This window comes from Mustela lutreola, chromosome 12, assembly GCF_030435805.1.
Source record: "Mustela lutreola isolate mMusLut2 chromosome 12, mMusLut2.pri, whole genome shotgun sequence".
NCBI lineage: Eukaryota > Metazoa > Chordata > Mammalia > Carnivora > Mustelidae > Mustela > Mustela lutreola.
The window spans coordinates 70,043,203-70,060,997 of NC_081301.1; the positions used below are offsets into that span (position 1 = coordinate 70,043,203).

At 45.7% G+C, this 17,795-nt stretch overlaps 2 protein-coding genes across 19 annotated transcripts in view; one reads left to right on the forward strand and one right to left on the reverse strand.

Moving 5' to 3' along the window:
* CDC14B (cell division cycle 14B) overlaps positions 1-12,062 on the forward strand; it is a 105,294-nt gene extending 93,232 nt beyond the window's left edge. For 5 of the 17 annotated variants that reach the window (XM_059143432.1, XM_059143426.1, XM_059143423.1 and 2 more), the window contains one exon: positions 4,492-8,298. Coding sequence is in view for 12 of the 17 variants with exons in the window: in XM_059143423.1 (XP_058999406.1) it covers positions 4,492-4,513 (22 nt within the window). In the remaining 5 variants the exon portion in view is untranslated. Of the gene's footprint in view, positions 1-4,108; positions 8,299-10,612; positions 10,677-11,684 lie in introns of those variants that run through there. The other 12 variants (XM_059143431.1, XM_059143429.1, XM_059143422.1 and 9 more) reach the window with 7 other exon arrangements.
* A 3,623-nt stretch (positions 12,063-15,685) lies between these two features.
* HABP4 (hyaluronan binding protein 4) overlaps positions 15,686-17,795 on the reverse strand; it is a 42,797-nt gene continuing 40,687 nt past the window's right edge. For both annotated transcript variants that reach the window (XM_059143438.1, XM_059143439.1), the window contains exon 8: positions 15,686-17,082. In XM_059143438.1, coding sequence (XP_058999421.1) covers positions 17,026-17,082 — 57 coding nt within the window. In that variant the 3' untranslated portion in view covers positions 15,686-17,025. The remainder of the gene's footprint in view (positions 17,083-17,795) is intronic.

Below are 17,795 nucleotides of genomic sequence, written 5' to 3' on the forward strand. Positions count from 1 at the left end.
GATTATGGGAAAATTGAGAGGGTTGTACTCAATACATTTTTGTATTTCCATAGCTCTCTGTTAGGCTCGGAGGAAATTTTTTTGTATATCAGATACAGCAAAATTGTTGGAGAATTAGCTGCAAATAAGTGTGATGGTGGGATATGAGAACACCAGTGAGTCTGGAATCCTTCTTTACCTAGGGCCTGGTCTCTTGGCCACAGTACACACCCAGGGGGGTTTGTGCTTTCACCTGGAGCCCAGCATCTTCCTTTCCTTCATTATTACAGGCTATGACAAGAACATGCACACATTCCATGACCAAATCCATTACTCATTATTGTTTTTGGTGGTTAATCATGAACTGAAAGCAGACATTTCACTTTTAGCATATTCCAGGAGCACTCCCCTTTTGAAGGAAGAGCAAATAACCTACTTACTGTCATCTCAGGAGGGGAAGGCAGGCGCCCTTTTGTGTTTGTGCATCTTTGCCTGTGTTGACAACAACCTGTGGTCCTGTGCTCATGGCCCAGTGCCTCTCTTATAACAGACCACAAGCAGCCTGAAGATAGTTTGAACCAGACTTTAAAGCATCCTTCACGATTTTCCTTGCTTCTTTTTTAACTTTCTGCCCTCATATATTTGAGGCTGTGGGATGGCTGAGTTAGTCTCCAGGGCAGGTTTTCAGCAGCCTGCATCCTGAGGGACTTGCTAGTCCTTAGGGACTAGCTCTCCCACAGGGAGAGCTCTGTGTCTTTGTGCGTGTGCGTGCCTGTGTGTGTGTGTGTGTGTGTGTGTGTGTGTTTTGTTTTTTTAAGGAATTGTTCAGTTCTGCCAGTCTCCCCTTCTGCTCATTTTTTCATTATAATTTCACTACATATGTTTACTTACACAAGAATGTGATGGGGCCTTAGTTCAAGAAGTTGAAGACACCAACTCATAATTTGGGGATTTTGAATTTTTCATTGAAAGGTATCAAATATTCATAAATTTTTTATTCTTTAATTCCATTTGAAAAGAATATTAGAGAAATACTGACAGAAAGTCAAAGATTTAGGTACATTATAACATAATACCAATATGGTATTTATAATAGTGAGGAAGAGGAGATGGGCTGAAGATTGTTGAATTATGCCAAGTGAATCAAGAGTCATGTTTTTAAAGAAAACTTAATGGCCTGGATAAATGCTCATGAAGCAATAAGTGAAAAGAGCTATGCATAAAAATTATGAAATATTACTCTAGTTTTGTAAAAGTACAATATACTTTATGTATAGAAATGTATACATCTATAAATATATGTATATGCTTATACATATATTTATGTATATGTAACTTTATATTATACATATATTTAAATATTTATATATACATACATTTCTATGCATGTATGGAAATAATGTAATGGAAAATATGCTGTATTATTAACAGTTCTTCTAGCTGGTAGGACAGTTAGGGAGTTCTACTTTTTTATCATTTTCTTTTTCTCCAAATTTTTTACAATAAGTAGGGGGAAATGGGAGCATTTTAATTTTGACATTTTAGGTGACTTAAACTATTAAAAATTCAAATAAAAAGCCTGTAGTCGGGACAAGTTAGACATGTTTTGAATGAACTTTTTTTTTTAGGTATAATTACTCAGGCTTCCATTACAGTTGAATGTGTCTTGCACATTTAATTCTACTTTCTGCTTTTCTGGATTGTGCTCTTCAGGCTACAGAGGAATAGAGTCCAGGAACCGGGACCACGCATACCCAGTCACACCGTGTTCCTCTGAGGGGTGTGGCCCTGCGGCAGTTTTTCCATCTAGGTCTTGTCTAGTGATCTAAACTTGTGTTTCTCAGCAGAGGTGGTTCCTGATTGCAGTGAGCATCTGCCTGAGGTCCGTGCACCAGATGCTTTGAGGGGTTGAAAGTAGAGTTCAGACTGAATATACTTGACTGAATTTTGAAATGACCCAAAGCAGTTTCCAGGCATTTGGGATAGTGCCAAAAGCCAAAAGGCTTATTCTAAATTCTCAGAGTGGACTTTCAGAAATTCTAGGAAGGATGAAGAAATAAACCAATGAGAGAGAATTGGGTTTTGAGTATGTTTCCCACCTCCCTTCATGCAGGGTCTCCTTGGCCTCTTTTGGGTCTTTGACCTGTGTTCACATCACCTGAACTGTGAGCCACCTACAGCTCATGAAATGAAGGCAAATACATTATGTACAGGTTCCATTTCCTGGTTCTAGAAAATAGAGTTGATATAGCCAAGCTGTAGCCTGCAGCTTTTATCCTACTGAATAGTATTTATTTTTCATTGAAAAGTAATGAGGGAATTGACACATTTGTGCATAGTCTGATTCAGGACAAAGCACTGTAAGATTGTTGAGTAAAGTATTGAATTGAAAACTTTGCTAGACAGCAATACAAGGAAATGAACGTAGTATACCTTTCAGTATAAAATAAATACCTCCAAGGCGCCAGCATTAGCTGTGTGCTGTTACCCCACCTCGGAAGCCTTCTCTTTGCAGGTTGGTGTTCACACATGATCGTCCTCGTCCTATCTGTCCTGCCATTGGAACTTGACCTTTCATGCCCATGTTCTGTTCCCTTCCTAGAGGCTTCCGGGATGAAGACCTTACCTAAGCACACTTTCCACTGATTTGGCTCTTTCGATTTTTGGCAGTTTACTGAGAGGCTGTACGACTTGGGACAACTTTTCCACAAACACATTAAAAGAGCGATTATTTGGAGGCTGAAAAACTAGGTGGTGTCATAAATCTTTGCTGTGGGGAAGAAGTGCCCCCATGTTTCTCTCCTGGCAGATGCTCATTCCCTCTCGTACCCATTGAACACAAGCCTCATCTGAGCCTCCTGAGCCTCTGCTGTGGCCCAGCGTGCAGTTACTGAAAGAAGTAAATTAATGGGCTTCCACCTCTCCCAATTGCTGTTAGAGCTATAAATCATTCTGCTGTTTCTCTTTTAAGAATTACTAAATCCATTGGAGAATTGACCTGCTTTCCAGTGTTCGTTCTTTCGGAGGAGCTCTCTCAGAGTCTTGAAAGTTCCATCATTGTGCCTCTGATTGAGGACCTGCAGTCACCTCATGGGGTACAATTCAGTTCAGTTCATGTCTTGACCCAACATATGTACCATCAAGTGCATGTTTCTATAAGCATGTGCTATTTCCTTGGAGGAGTCCTTTTTTTCTTTCCTTCATTTTCTGAGAAAATGGTCATGGACAAGTGATTTTTTTTTTTTTTTCCCAAGTTATGTCATTGGGAATCATCACTTTCTGTTCCACCTGTCAAACCAACCTAATGTTCCTGGCTTTTGAGGTATTTTGCAGCTAATTATCCATATCATGGGGGAAGATAAATGCTCAGGGTGCCTTCCTTGGCCTCTAAAAACGTCAGTGTATCCAGGAGCTTTACTGTTGGGAGTACCACATTCAGGACTTCTTGGGCTTTTGAGGTCTGCTCATTTGTGACTTTTATCATCATCATGCCTGCCACTGCTTCTTGTCTCTTACAGTCTCAGTGTCCATTCCACCAATTCTGGGCTCCTGTCTTTCTGTTACAGTCTTTATCTCTGAAAGTGCATCTACATAGAAGCACCAGAATGTTGTTGCTAAATATCCTTTTTTAAAAATGTCGGTTTCCTCTGATCTTCTAAGATACTGATTCCCCTTTGAAATTCCAGACATTTCTCCACTTGGGTGCACCAGTTGACCTGGACCCTTATAGAAACGCAGTGTTCCATTGGGGTCTCCAGAGGCTAAGTGATGGATTCAGACAAGCTACTCTCCTAGAGCGCCATCAGCACCCAGTGAGGGCACCTCCAGATGAGAACTGGCTTCTCTGACTCTACCCATTGCTTAGTTTCTTCTCTGAAAGTTGCTGTTGAGTTCAAAGTTGACAGAATAAATTGGGGAGGATAGAAGGGAGGTGGGGTGACAGTCCAGGTCAGTTTCCAAAGGCGGGATGGCTTTTCCTGGGGGGGAGGGTGGTGCCCAGCTGGCAGTAGGCCCAAGCTCCACTGGAAACTGCTTGAGGGGCCAGAGCTTTTTCTGTGACCGAATTCTGACTTTGGAGATAATCAAGTAACACTTCTTTATCTTTTCATTCTTTCCACCTTTCCCACAGCCTGGTTCCTCAGAGGGAAGGAAGGAAAAGGAATGCTTTGCAACAAATGCCCTTAATGGCATTATGGTACTCGCATTGCTCTGCTGCTTCTGCCCACCCTTCCTGTTTTCTTTATTTTTATTTTTATTTTTTATTTTTTTGCAGAACTGAACCTTTTTCTGCTCTGCCTTTCTCTCCCGTTTGTCTTTACTTTATGGTTGGTACTGTACTGTCTTTTCCAAAATACTTGTCATTAAAAAAATTATACAAAGTGTATACTTTTTAGCATGTCACTACTTTTATTATGTTGCCTTCCTTGTCTTTTGGTAACTACATACGGGACACTTGGAAACCTTCATGGTAAAATCCTTTTTTTTCTCCCCCTGTAGTCCCTCCATTTCAAGGACTAAAACAGTCTTGCGTTAAGTAAAAACCTGTGACCAGAACTGAAGGAAGACTCTAGGAACAGAGAACTACAGCAGGACTTAGCACAATTTATTTGGAAACAAAACAAAATTGCAAAAAGCCTTAGCTGCTTTCCACCTAAGAAGTTTATTCAAGGAAGACAATGTCCACTGGAGTTTAAATAACTACATGAGTTTGGGCACAAGCAGTGACTTGAAGAAGGCCCAGCTCACCTTTTATAGAAATGTCTGGAGTTTAATGACAAAAAAAGCTGTTGTAAATTTAGTCTCAGGTGTAAATATCAAAAGCCCTCTGCTGTCAGGAGAGCTGACCAGTTTGTGTGGTGCACGTGTGTCCCTGTGATGGCAATCATTTTAGCTGCTGGCCTTCAGAAGAAGTGAGGATCTGATGGAGGTTTTTTATGTATTTATTTTCTGTTCATCCTGTGTCAAAATTTGTAAAGAGAAAACAGGCGTTACTGAAATGATTCTCTCTGTAATTTGATACCGTTTCGTTTAACCATCTTCAGTTCAACATTTGTAACGTGGTTGTAATGGTAACTCTGTTAAGTACCCAAACTGCTTGTCTTCCACCAAAGAGTGCTTTATTAACAAGAACCTGTGAAAACCCTGTTTGAACACTGTTGGATGTTGTGATAAAAAGTGGTACTTTGGCAACCTAAACTGGTAAGAGAATGTGAGCCATAGCTCTAGGAAGACTCGGGAGGGGAAACTGGCTTCAGAGTTGGAAGATTGTTGTAAGTCATTCCTCTATGTGTTGTTGAGGAACTGGAGAATGCCAAGGCTGCCCACTGTTTGGTTGCTCAGTCCTACAAACTAAAATCATATTTCCTTCCACACATGATTTGAAAACAAAAACAAAAAAACAGCACTGTTGGTGTTTTCCCTTGGAAACAGCCATCCCAAATAATGGTGGCTTAAAAGAAAAAAAAAAAAAAAAAAGGTACTGCTTTATTAGGGTCTTTCTTTGTAGCATTGTGGATTTCTTTTTTGTGTGTGTGATCTGCCTAAGGCCATTCACATACCCTTTGATTTCAGTAACAGTTATTCATATCTGGATTTCCGTTGTTTGTAAATAAGAGACTCACTGTTGCCTTTGGTTAGGGAATACAACTAACTCTTTGCAGAGTGCCTTCGCCCCCCCCCTACAAAACACAGCAGATCTGTGATACAAAGCAATCACAAAAATAATTTATTTGCTGGTAAAACAAAAAAATGGGGCCCAAAATACAAGAATATTTTGCAGTCACTTTGGTTACCTTCATAATAAAAAGTGAATGGCTTTAGTTATTGTTAACCAATTTTTGCCTGTCCTGGTTTGGAAAACAGGGGATACAATATGGAAAGGCTAGAGAAGGCAAATGCTTTCACATTACAAGATGAATGAACCAGGTGAGCAGGCAATTCCATTTTAAAAAGCTGCCTTTTTAACAAAACTTAGAGTGGTAAGAAGTGGTTGGAATAAACAGATTCAAGTCTGTTAATGCAAAAAGTTACTGGAAGACCATGGCTCCATTTTGATATTTACTCTCTTGGAGTAATTAGAAGGTTGACTGGCTTTGAGGGGAGATGGCAGGTGCCACTGTCTTGGTCAGACAAGTGGCCTTTCCCCGTCAGGGGATGGGTCATGCTGGCTTTTGAACACTGGGGACTAGATCTCAGGAAAAAAAAAAGGTGGCTTTCTGTCCCTGGAAGTGAAGAGACACAAAGACCCACTTACTGGATGGGAAGACCCCTCTTTGCTAAGCTCTGGGTGGGAGGAGAAACATTCTATTTGCTGTCTCGGAGATAATACTAAGTATTCAGACTGTGCCCTTGCATAAAACATTGGATTCTCAGGGCAATTCTTCCCTTGACAATTTTAAAGGCCATCTCTCCTGCATAAATAATCCAGGTAGTTATGAAAATCAAACTTCCATCTCAACTGTCCCCAGTTTGGCTTTTTACTACATCAGAAAAAGTTACATGTGCTGTCTCCCTCATAGTGAATAAGCCATTTGGTGTCTTGGCCAAGAGTGAAAAATCTGGGCTTCAGCATTAACCACAGTACTTTTTTATTTTACAAATTGCCTTTTTGTGTTGGCTGCTCAAGTTTCCAGCTAGAATTGCTATCACTGTGGCTCTTTCTAAAAAATCTTTTTGTGTTTAACAGGCCCACTAAAATGAGTCATGGGAAACTAGTGATTTGATAAAGAAGCATTCCGTAGAACGCACTGGGGAGTTGTAATAGTGCTTCAGGGCGACTTCACAGCACACCAGTAAACTTACTGGGGGTGTATGTAGAATCCAGGAAGTGTCTGGGTCTGACTGATGGAAAGTTCTTTCTGCTATGAATAAGAGTGGATTCTTTTTTTCCCCTAACGGAAACTTCAGCACCCCAGAATCTTCCGAGATTCTAACTCCCTTGTCATAAGAAAGACCCTGTTGCTATGGAATATGAAGTAGGGCATGTCAGATGGAGAGATTTCTTCAAACTTGAAGCCTTAAATAGCTTTGAAAGGACACCGAGATAGTTTCTACTGGGATTAAAATTAGAAATGAATATTTTTAGGTGTTCTTGAAGCTTTTGGGGGACTCCTGTCCAAAGTCAGAGACAGTCCAAAGGAAGGGCATCTGCAAAACCGGGTATCTAGAAAGTATAGACAGACTTCTCTTTTGTAATGCTAAAGAAAAACTAGAAATCTCTCTTAGCTGTCTATGAAGAGGGGTAAATCCTGAGCTGTGCCTCACTAAAACAAGTAGCCTTCCTTGTCCCAGTAGCCGCTTCTGGGTGGCATGCTGCTCTTCTCATCTCCAGCGTTCTTCTGTTCTAAACTTGGCCCCATTAGCCTGTCACCCACCCACTTCCTTCTCTTCCCTCCTCCCCTCTCACGGGGGTGATTTCTACCTCTTTTCTTGGGCCACACATTTTTAAAGAGGAATTCCCAAGTGTTCTCACGAGGCAAATGTGCTTGCCCTTGGAGCCTGATGGCCGGTTCGGTACACCCTGCGGACCATCAGGCGCTTTGGGTGGTGTTGTGCCAAGAGCTTCTGGAGGCTTTCCTTTGCTTCAGTCACCACCATTCATGACAAATGAGCAATGCGCTCTTTTGATGTTTGTTCTAAAATTAGCTTAACTGTTTCTCTTCATACATTTTTACAAGTAATTCTTGCATTTTGGAAAGCAGTGCTCATCAAAAACGACTTTAAAAAACTGTTTTAATTCTTTAATAGTTCTCTCCTGCGAAAAACTGTCCTGGTCAGGCTAGCTGCTGCTCCTCCATTTCTCCTCAATCTGAGTATTCCTCTTGTTGCTAAGTGGAAAAACTACAGATATGTCCAAAAGACTGGACAATTCACCAATACTGTGTAGGAAATTACCTCCTTAATTGCCCAGTAGAATTAACTGTCAGCAGCAGGTAAGTTCATCTGATTATAGTACTGCAGTTTTATATTAATAACTTGCAGACTTTTATCCAACCTGCACTCATGTACAGATTATTAAAAGTTTTAAAATGTAACTGATTAATCAGTATTTGATCAATCATTGTCCTGATTTTTTTATTAAAATGTATATTTCTAATCATATTTTATAAAGCCAAGAGAGCTGGTTGAATGAATGTTTATTTTCCTGAAGGTATTTTTAAGATAAAGCTTCATAATGGCCTGTAAACTTTGCATATCTATGTAGTTTGGTACGTATTGTCAAGTTTGAAAATCTTGTGTATTGTAACTGGTTTTATACAAAACATTGAATAGTGAAAATTGTATCATTATAATCATATAATTAAAAGTATTAACCAAACAGCCTTTTGGTTTATTGTATTCACTTGCCATTCGAAATCATGGTAGGGAGTGGTTGAAGTATGAAGTGGATATAACCGTCTGTATCAGTTCGCAAGACTGGGCAGCTGAACCAGTTTATTTTCTTCCAGTTCTGTGGCTGGAAGTCCGAGCTCAGCGTGTTGGTAGGTTTCCATCCTTGGGCTTTTCTCTGTACACTCCAGTTCCTGGTGTCCTTCTGTCTGTCCTCTCCTTTTCTTATGATACCAGTCAGATTGCAATAAGGTCCATCCTAATGGGCTCATTTTAACTAATTACCTCTTTAAAAACCCGTCTCCAAGTGCGGTCACATTCTGAATCATTAGGGGTTAATGCTTCAGTAAGATCTTGGGGGATGCCCCTTCCTTAAGACAAGATAGTGAGGGGCTCCTGTTATGAATTCCTTCTAGATATACCCAGCACTAACTCAAGGAATGCAAAGGTTTGATTGGAGGAATTACTGAGGATAAGACACAAAAATCAGGCCCTTCGAGTCTCATGGATTGTAGACTATATTCCCCTCTCGTGACCTGCCGAGGTCAGGATTAAAGAGCTAAGCGAGGGGCAGGACTAGCGCCAAGGTGCCCACATTCTGATGTCCAAGCATGGATGCCATCCCAAAGCCCTCTTCCTGCCTCCCCTCTGATGGCCTCTTGCTGGCCCGAACCCCAAGGACCTCATGCCCGCACCATCATGCACAGGATGTGTCAGGAACGGAGGAGCTTGTTCTGTTAGGAGTGCTGTCCTGTTCCCAAAAGAACTCAGCTTTGATTCATGCCAGGATACAGATTTCAAAGTACAGACCACAGGGACTTGCCTTCTCCCCACATCCAAACTTCCACCAGGCACCGCTACCCCCGGAGTGTGATTCGCGGGCTCTGTCCTCTGTTGAAAGCCCGCAGCATCTGCCTGCCCTCCGCGGTTGGCCCTGAGGCCCACACTAGGTCACACGCCCTCCTGCTGACCAGTCAGAGCTCCGGTGATAGTCAAGGGTCAAACTGCACGAAGTATGGAAGTGCTGTGAAGGGGGCTGGCTTGGCTCTTGTAAGATTTGCGGTAAAACCCCAAGTCCCATCTTCCAGGGCCGTGCAGTGTGGTGATGAGCCCCGGAGACCCTATTCCTGTAGATTCTTGCTCTCTGTTGGCAACACTGGTGACCTGCTAAACCCCTTCTGTTAAGTAAAATGGGAAGAAAAGCAGTTCCTGTCTTCATCAGGATGAGAATTAAATGAGATAATCTATGCAAAGCAAAACAGTACTGCCACAAAGCTTTAAATAAATTAATTTTTTTCATACATTTAAGGTGATTTTCTTTAGATACTTAGGTAACGAAAGACTGATTTTGAGCGCTCCATAGCTGGTATTTTTGGTGCCTATCACAGGTCGTAGTGCCAAGCACCGAGCGTCCCACCCGTTGACTGTTTCTTTCCCATCCCCCACATGTCTGAGTGTGGTGCTGGGGCTTGGGAAGGCGGAACTAGAGTTCAGGGGTGGAGTTCCCCATGAACATGACGTGGAGCACCCCACGTCAGCAGTCCGTCTCCCCATTGTTGCCCACGGGGGTTGCCAGCAGCACTAGTGCAGGGCCCTGTACACGTTGTCTGTGGGTTCTTCCTGGGTGGTGGTGCTTATTTCCTTAGAATAAATTCTGACCAAAGGCATTTCTACTGGGTCGAGAATGTGCAGTGATTTAAAGCTTTCGTGTACATTCTGTCAGAAAGCAGCTTGGTATAATTGTTCAGAGCGTAAATTCTGGACCCAGGCTGGGTGCAAACCTTTGCTTCGGTTGTATGAGGATTAAATGAGTTGGTATTTGTTAATTAGAACAAGTGCCTGGCACATACCAAGAGCCATATATATATTGTGTTTTTTAAAAAAGAACAAATGGCTCTCCCAAAGATCTGGGGCAGTGGAGAGACCCCTCTATTCCCTCCTTTAGCAGCAGCTGGCAGGGCCCTGCTGAGGTCACTAAGGAAAGAGCAGGACACTGGCCTCAGTGCTGTAGGTCACCGGTCACCATTACTCCCCGCTCTTTCGGGTCCAAACTTTAACTGCCCCTTTACTGGGATTCAGGGCCTTTTGTCTTCCAAGTGGTTGGCACAGTGTGTACCTATCACAGCCTCACTACTTTTCTCACTTCTTTGAGCAGGGGGGAACACATGGACTCCAGGCAAACCCTTCTGCGGGCCACCCCAGACACCTCTTGCCTCTTCACTGGGGGTGCTGGCCCAGCCATATAGGAATGCAGAGCCTCCCCTGCAGCCTGGCCTTGTCTAACTGTGTCTCATCTCTTTGCTAGCAAGTCTGCATGACTTTGACATGCTCCTGGATGACAGGTGCTCCATCCACACCGAAATGCCCAGGTAAGGAGGCCTCTCACCTGACAGGACCGGACCCCACATCCGCTGGCCATCACCAGGGACCGGCCCATGCCCCTGGGATTCTGACACTGGCCCTGTGTCCTATTTTTAAACAGGGAGAGGCTTTCAGTGGGAAAAGAGTGGAGGAGGTAGTATGGTTTGTGCATTCTTTTAATTGGAGAAAGACAATGGTTTCTTCTCATGGGTGTGTTTCTTCATGTAAAACAAGAAGACTTTATAGGCGGGACACTTCTTGCGTAGGACTCTCCGGAGAATGCAGTCAGTCTGGCATCCCCACCCACAAAATGCCAGTCATAGTCCCAGCCACTATGTAAGCGAGATACCCCCGCACATTTTCAGCCATCTTCAGGAAGCGATGCTCCCCCCCTTCCCCCCCGCCGCCCCAGTCAGGAACAGCTTCCCTGGGCAGTGTCATGGAAACAGGAATGGCTGCTCTTAGGACCTTTTAGAAGTGAATGTTGTCGCCCTGTTCTGCTCTGGCCCAAGCCCCAGTGGGCAAAAGAAGGGGCTGGAGGAAAGGTTTCACTTGGTGAGAAAGTGCCAGGGTGCTCAGTCCTCAGGAATGGGGTTCATGAGGATTTGTGAGACTGGGGGGGCCTTGAGACCGTGAGTGAACTGCCTTCCTGCCTGGCCCTGGCTTATCCCGTCATGTGGCCGCCACTGAGAGGTTGTCTCCATTCCTGAGAGCAAGGGGACTGTTGTGACCAAGCTGGATGCCTCACAGGAGCAGTGCAGGCAGGCCAGTGGCTGGCAGGCTCTTAGGACAGGACAGAGCAGGGCCTTGATCACTGCCTGGGACCCCTTGATCAGGGTGGTTCTGCTCTGGCCAAGCCCAGTTTGCCTTGCAGTGAACCAAAGAGTTGAGGGCATGTGCTGGGGAGTCTCTCCTCTAGCTGGCGTATTAAACTAGCCCTTGCCACACCCATTGACCCCCGTAAGACAGGTTCTGGTGTCATAAATACAGTTCTGTCCATCTCCTCCCTTTTCCAGTGATAGTTGGCTGTCTCGAGCTGTAAACTTTCTAGACCGGCTTTTAATCTGGCTTGGGATCCGTGAGGACTAGAGCTCCCAAGAGGCTCTCTCCTGGACAGCACAGTGCTCACCAGCGGAAATTCTCTCCAGGTGCGGTTTAAGCCTGTTCCTTCAAGCACGTCCCTCAGCCTTGGCAAGAGTGTGTGTCCTCTTCCTCCACAGGGCCTCAAGGTTTCAGGCCGAGGCTAGATCTGGGCCTACCGGTACGTAACCTGGAAAGGTGCCTGGGATGGGAAGGGACCAGGCTGACGCCCCTGTGGGGCCAGGTCAATCCCAAGCCCCCAGTAAATAGTGTTTCTTGGAACTTTCTTACATCAGGGGCCCCAGTGACTTACCTGCTGGAAGCCGGTCTGTCCCCCCCCCCAAGAAAAATTACCACAGAATTTTTGAGTTCATATATAGGCCTCGTATGGCCTCCCTGGCTGGGCACCCTCTGGCTCCAGGAGTGCTTCTCGTACAGGTGCACCAGTCCTCCTAAGGTCTCACCCCGGGCATCAATAGATCCTTGCTGGAAGTCCCCAAGGGGGTGGTGGGTGTGGGGGTATCTTTCCACCCTGTTCACAGGTCCTGGCCGCCACTTCCCTCACTAGGCTGAGTGGCCTCCACGTTTCTGCTCCTTCCCTTCTACCCAGCCTGCTTTCCCTCTTCCTGAAGGCTGCTCCTGCAGCCCGCTCACTCCCAGCTCTCTTTGCCACACCTCGCAGTACATGGGGGCTGACCACTTTGCATTGCTGACAACATAGGCCTTACCTCAGGTACTTGAGTTTTCCTGCCAGTGGCCCGGATGCTGCCAGCGTCTAGACAGGATAAGTGCAGACCAGGGCCACTGACGCAGTTGTGTAGGTGTGTCATTGGTGGGGGCGAGCTCCCCCCGGGTTGGACAGCACACACTTGGGGGCTGTTCTCAGTGCCCCTGGTGGGATGGCTGTTCTCGAGGAAGGTTCTTACCTCACTGAGAGCGTTAGAGAACCATGGGAGCTCTGGAGAGACTTATGTGCACCTTGACACCACTCCAGTCTCACATGACCGGCATTCCCACTTCCAGAGGACTTTGTGCTCCCAAGTCGGCCCTCTGAAATGGGGCCACGTTTTTGCAAAGTCACAAGGCTTAGAAGGCATTGTGGCTTGGCTGGGGAAATTCCAGCATCACCCTGAGTCACAGGAAACCTTGTGGCCGAGGGAAAGGCTTTCTGGAGCACTGGGAGATGGGCAGAAGCAGCCTGAGCCCATCAGAGGTCTCAGGAGCCATTGGGCCCTTTAGGTTCCATGAGGCCCCTGGGAGAGCCAAGCTTCTGTTCATTTCCTCCAGTGCCTCACTGGTGACCTTGAACCTAATCTTGTGGCCTCTCAAATCTTGCCATCTTCACCTGAGCAGGAGAACTGATAAAGCGTTCCTGGAACACTTCTAATCCCATCGTGTTTTCAGGAGAATGTCAAGCGGGACTCACTTAGGCCACTGTGCGCAGTCGTGGAGGCCCCGGGGGAGGGGCTGAACACGGCCTCAAACAGCACATGGTGGGGCTGCATTGATCTCCTGCCGAGGAACCTGTCCTCTGGCCTGTCCCTGTCCTCCTACCAGCTTTACCCTAGAGACTAGTTACTGAAGTGGAAATTTCAGGAGTGTGGAAGGAACACTAGGCTTGAGGAGTGAATCCTGTTTCTGCCTCATCTCATCTCATGCTTGCCCAGGCAGTTGTTAGGAACTGAGAAGACACACGTGCTTCCCCTGTTCCCTGCCTGGGAAATACGAGACAACTGTAAGACCGCACACAGCAGCTGCTCAGGCACCCTGTTTCCTTAGGGGGGCTCTGCAACAGGGCGGGAGGGGGATCCTGCAGATGTATAAAACTCCCAAGCACAAAGCCTTAATGTTGGCGTGACCCTTGGGACTAAGTCAGGGTAGTGGCTCATTTCTGAGGGAGGGGAGGCTGTGATCGGCAGAGGCACATGGACAGACTCCTGGGAAAATCTGTTTCTTAGGTGATGCTTATAAGGAAGTTTTGAGCTTTTATCCATAGTATTTTACAATAAAGACCTTTTTCCCTAAGATTTTAGTTTTAAGTATTCTCCAAACCCAACATGGGTCTCAAATTCACCACCTCAAGATCAAGTCACACACTATACTGACTGAGCCAGCCAGGTGCCCCCACAATAAAGATGTTTTTAAAATACCTTTTTTTCCTTCCTCATTCCCTTTACCACATAAATACAGACCCCTCTGGGATGGAGCCAGGTGAAGCCGCACACACGTGGGCCGTGTCGCGGGCAGTGGTGCCGGCCGCCAAAGGGCCTGATTCCAGGCCAGTGCTGGACGATCCAGAGAGAAGGGCGGATCCCTGGTGGTTGTTTCCACAGACCATACCCTCGTAGAGGCTGAGGGAGAGACGGGGGCAGTGAAAGGAAATGGGCAGATCGTCTCTCACGGTCTTATCCAGCTGGGTAACGCCATGTTGAGGGGGAGGGCAACCCCGCCTGCTGTTGGCAGCGTGGCTCTTTCCTGAACAGCTCAGGAGAGGTCAGTTCCTGTTTTTGAGGGCTAATCTTTCCCTGCTTCTGAGACCCAGGTCCAAAAGCTCCATAGGACTTTCCAACACCACAGGGTATGGTTCCGGAAGAAACACAATGGCCTGGAGGAGCTAGTGGAGAGAGAGAAGTCCTGAACTAGTGACCCCCTTGCGGCCTCCTGGGCTCCGGAGGGGCCTGCGTCACATGGAATGAAAACAAATGCTTATCAGCACCAGGCTGAAAATCTACTGCTTCTTTATTTAACCATCCAGTGCATGATTTTAAACTTCCTAAGGCAATTCCCAGCCCGGCAGCCTCTAGTGAGTCTGCCGCCTCCCCCAGACCTTGTCAGAGCACCACCTTGGGTTTTCACCCCATCAAGGCTGGGTACCGGACCCCCTCCCTTCAAGGGTCACATCACTGTGAAGCTCTCCCAGCTCCAGGCCCTGGGCCTACTCCCCCAGCCCATCTTCAGCTGCTGTCTGGCTGCCTGGGATCCAACTGTGAGCTCCTTCAAGTTGGGCTTGGGGCTGGCACACCTGACTCTGGAGTTCAAACATACTTGACCCCTGCCTTCCAAGAGTCTTGGAGCCTGGCTTTCCTTTTGTGGGGTTAACTTGCTGGGTTGTTACTAGCTAGAAACGTGACCTGCCTCATGATATGTCTACACCCGAGCACCTCAAAGGAGAGTTGTAGGGGAACTTTGACCAGGAAGGCCTTCCCTTGTTTATATGTCTGAACACAGCCCTGCCTACCTTTTATTTTTCCCTGCAGTGTTAGGGATTTCCCCTGCTCTTTGCTTCTGCCCACTCTTCTCTGGGGCACTTTGGACAACCACATGACTAAAACCCACCATCCACCTGCCCCACTGAGCAGTCTTCTACAGGCTCAGAAACTGTACCCTGTCCCCAAAACTATTTCCAACTACAGGACCCAAGACTGCTCCCTGGTAGGGAATGTCAGTATGCCTGGGAAGGATGCGGTGTTTGCAAATACAGTATTAAATCTAGTACTACAGGCTTTTCAGGCATTATTTATAACACGAGAATTTTCTTGAAAGGGATCTCCGTTTTGCCAATCTTCAAAGCCAAGGCAGGCAGGATGACTTCATGTGACGGCATTAAGCCTGCCAAGGAATGGCACAGCCTCACGCTGTCCCAGCTGATCACTGTAGCTAAAGCTGACATTCACTCTCCAGAGACTTGACTTAGATCAGGGCAGTCCCACTTGTGTCCTTCCCATGGCAATGGAATAAAACAGTTAATAGATCTTAGTACTCAGATATTAATTTAATAATGAAACCAAGAGTAGTCATTCACCCACAGCAAAGGTCCTTAAGCAGTCATCACATGGTTGGGGCAGGAGGTTCAGCCGATTCCTTCTACTGGGTCTTTTTCCACATTCTTTTCTCTTGACCTGGGAGTGACCAAAAGGATTCAGCTTTCTATACACAGTTAGGAGGGAATACCAACCTTTATTTACACTTGGGTTCAAGTTCAGAGCCATCTTAAACAGCATAGCAAAGCAAGGGGAAAGCACAGATCCTGGGACCAAGTTCAGATTCCAACACAAGCATGTTAACTGGTGACAACAGGCAAATGTTATCTTGAGTGTCTGCGGTACAAGGGGAGAGCATCACCCCAGCTGCCCACAGCTGTTAGAGCTGCCTCAGCCCCAGTTCCCACCCCAGGCGCACGACCAAGTGTGGCTCCTGCAGGGCTTGCTCTGCTGGGCAGGGCAGGACTTTGGGAATGGCTGAAACTCAGAGGTGGCCCCTAACCCCAAACATTCACCACAGGCAAGAAATAGGAACTCCAACTGGTGTAAGGGCTGAGTGAGAAAAACCGCACATGGTGTTCAATAAATACTAGTTATTTACAAGTCTTGCCGGGACAAGGACTGAGGGCATCTGTACATGGGCACTGTATTCAGATACTAGTTTTGAGGGAGAAAAGGGTATGGTGTTAAGTTGCAATACTCTTTTGCCTGGACCCCTTTCACTTGATTGATGGGTTAAATAACATGATTTTAAAAATCATATGCTTAATACTCATCCTAAAAACCACCCGAACCCTAAATATGCACATTTATACTAAGCATGTGTGTATGTGTGTGTACATACACACGGAAACCACGAGGTAGTTAAATCACCATTAAAAAAAACAATACTTTTCCTAATTCTCTGTCATAGAGTGGTGGCCAGTGGCTATATATACACTAGCTGCTTAATATTATTAAATGAAAACCAGAACTCAAAAAATACCAGGAGAGTGTAACATTTACAAGTAACCAGTAAATACAGTTGTATTTTAATTCCTCCGTCTCTGAAAAGTAGGCTGTGACTGCTTTAAGTTAATGGTCCAAGTTATGCATATTTCCTCTAATACTAAAGAACACAGCCTTCCAATTCTGTACAATTTACGAAGTAGTCTCAGCAGATTCTGTTTTACATCTTTACTCTCCCTGTTTTTGTGGAGGATTCAATACAATCTCTATATATACATTTTAAACACTGTTTCTGAACTTCATTTGGAATTCCTTAAATAAAAAAAAAATCACCATTCTCCACCTTCTTGAGAAAGTGCCGGACTAACCCCCCGACTGGAACTGCTGCTCTGGGTCTGGAGAAATCCCTATCCCACAGCCCCCAGGCCAAAAAAGCGCAACAAATTCACACTACACGGGAAAAAGCAACATCTATTGTTCTTAGAGTCTGACTCTCTTCCCCACAGCAAGAAAAGTCTCTCATAGGTACACCAACGCTGTTTTAGGTTGCTAGGGAAATAGGGCTCTCTCAAGCCAGAGCAGGAAAGTCCTCAGGGTCATCTGGGTTGGGAGCAACATCTTGTGTCTAAAAAAAAAAAAAAAAAGAAAAGTTTTGAAATCAACAGTCATTTTACCCATTCCCACTTGGGCACATCCCTCTAGAAATACAGGCCCACTCTCATCCAGGGAAGGCGCTAATGGGGGATATGGCCCAAACACTGGGGAGAGGCAGGCCCCCAGTACAAAGAGAAGACAGAGTGGGGGACACAGAAGGGTGCCTCTCCCTTCTCAGAATCATTCCTCTCCCCACTACAAGATGGCCAGCAGTGCCCGCCTTCCTCCCTTTCTCCCACAAACCCTTACTGAGTGACCCTGAGTATCATACTCAGTGATACTCAGTGTCCCTGAGTATCAGGCACTTCCCTCATCTAATAAACATGATATAGAATGTTTACTACTTGGAGATACAAGGTTGATTAGAGACAGTTCCTGGCTGCCCTGGGTCCCCCTGAGGTCAGGGGAGAAGCCCTGAGGAAATCACAGTGTGGTAACTTCAGCCAAGTGTCCAGTGAACAGACCCCAGGAGGGGCTCCCACTGCAGTCTGGTGGCAGAGTGTACACCATGGTCAGGTAGGGGCTTCTAGAAGAGAAGGTTCTTCCAGAGGTAAGCCTCAGTGAAGGAGCAAAGAGAATACAGATCTCCAAACAGAGTACCTTGACAGTGAAAGGTGGGGATCTGGGGGCAGGTCTGAGCTGGAAGAGCACATGTTCAGAAATGTTTATGAAGTGCCTAATACA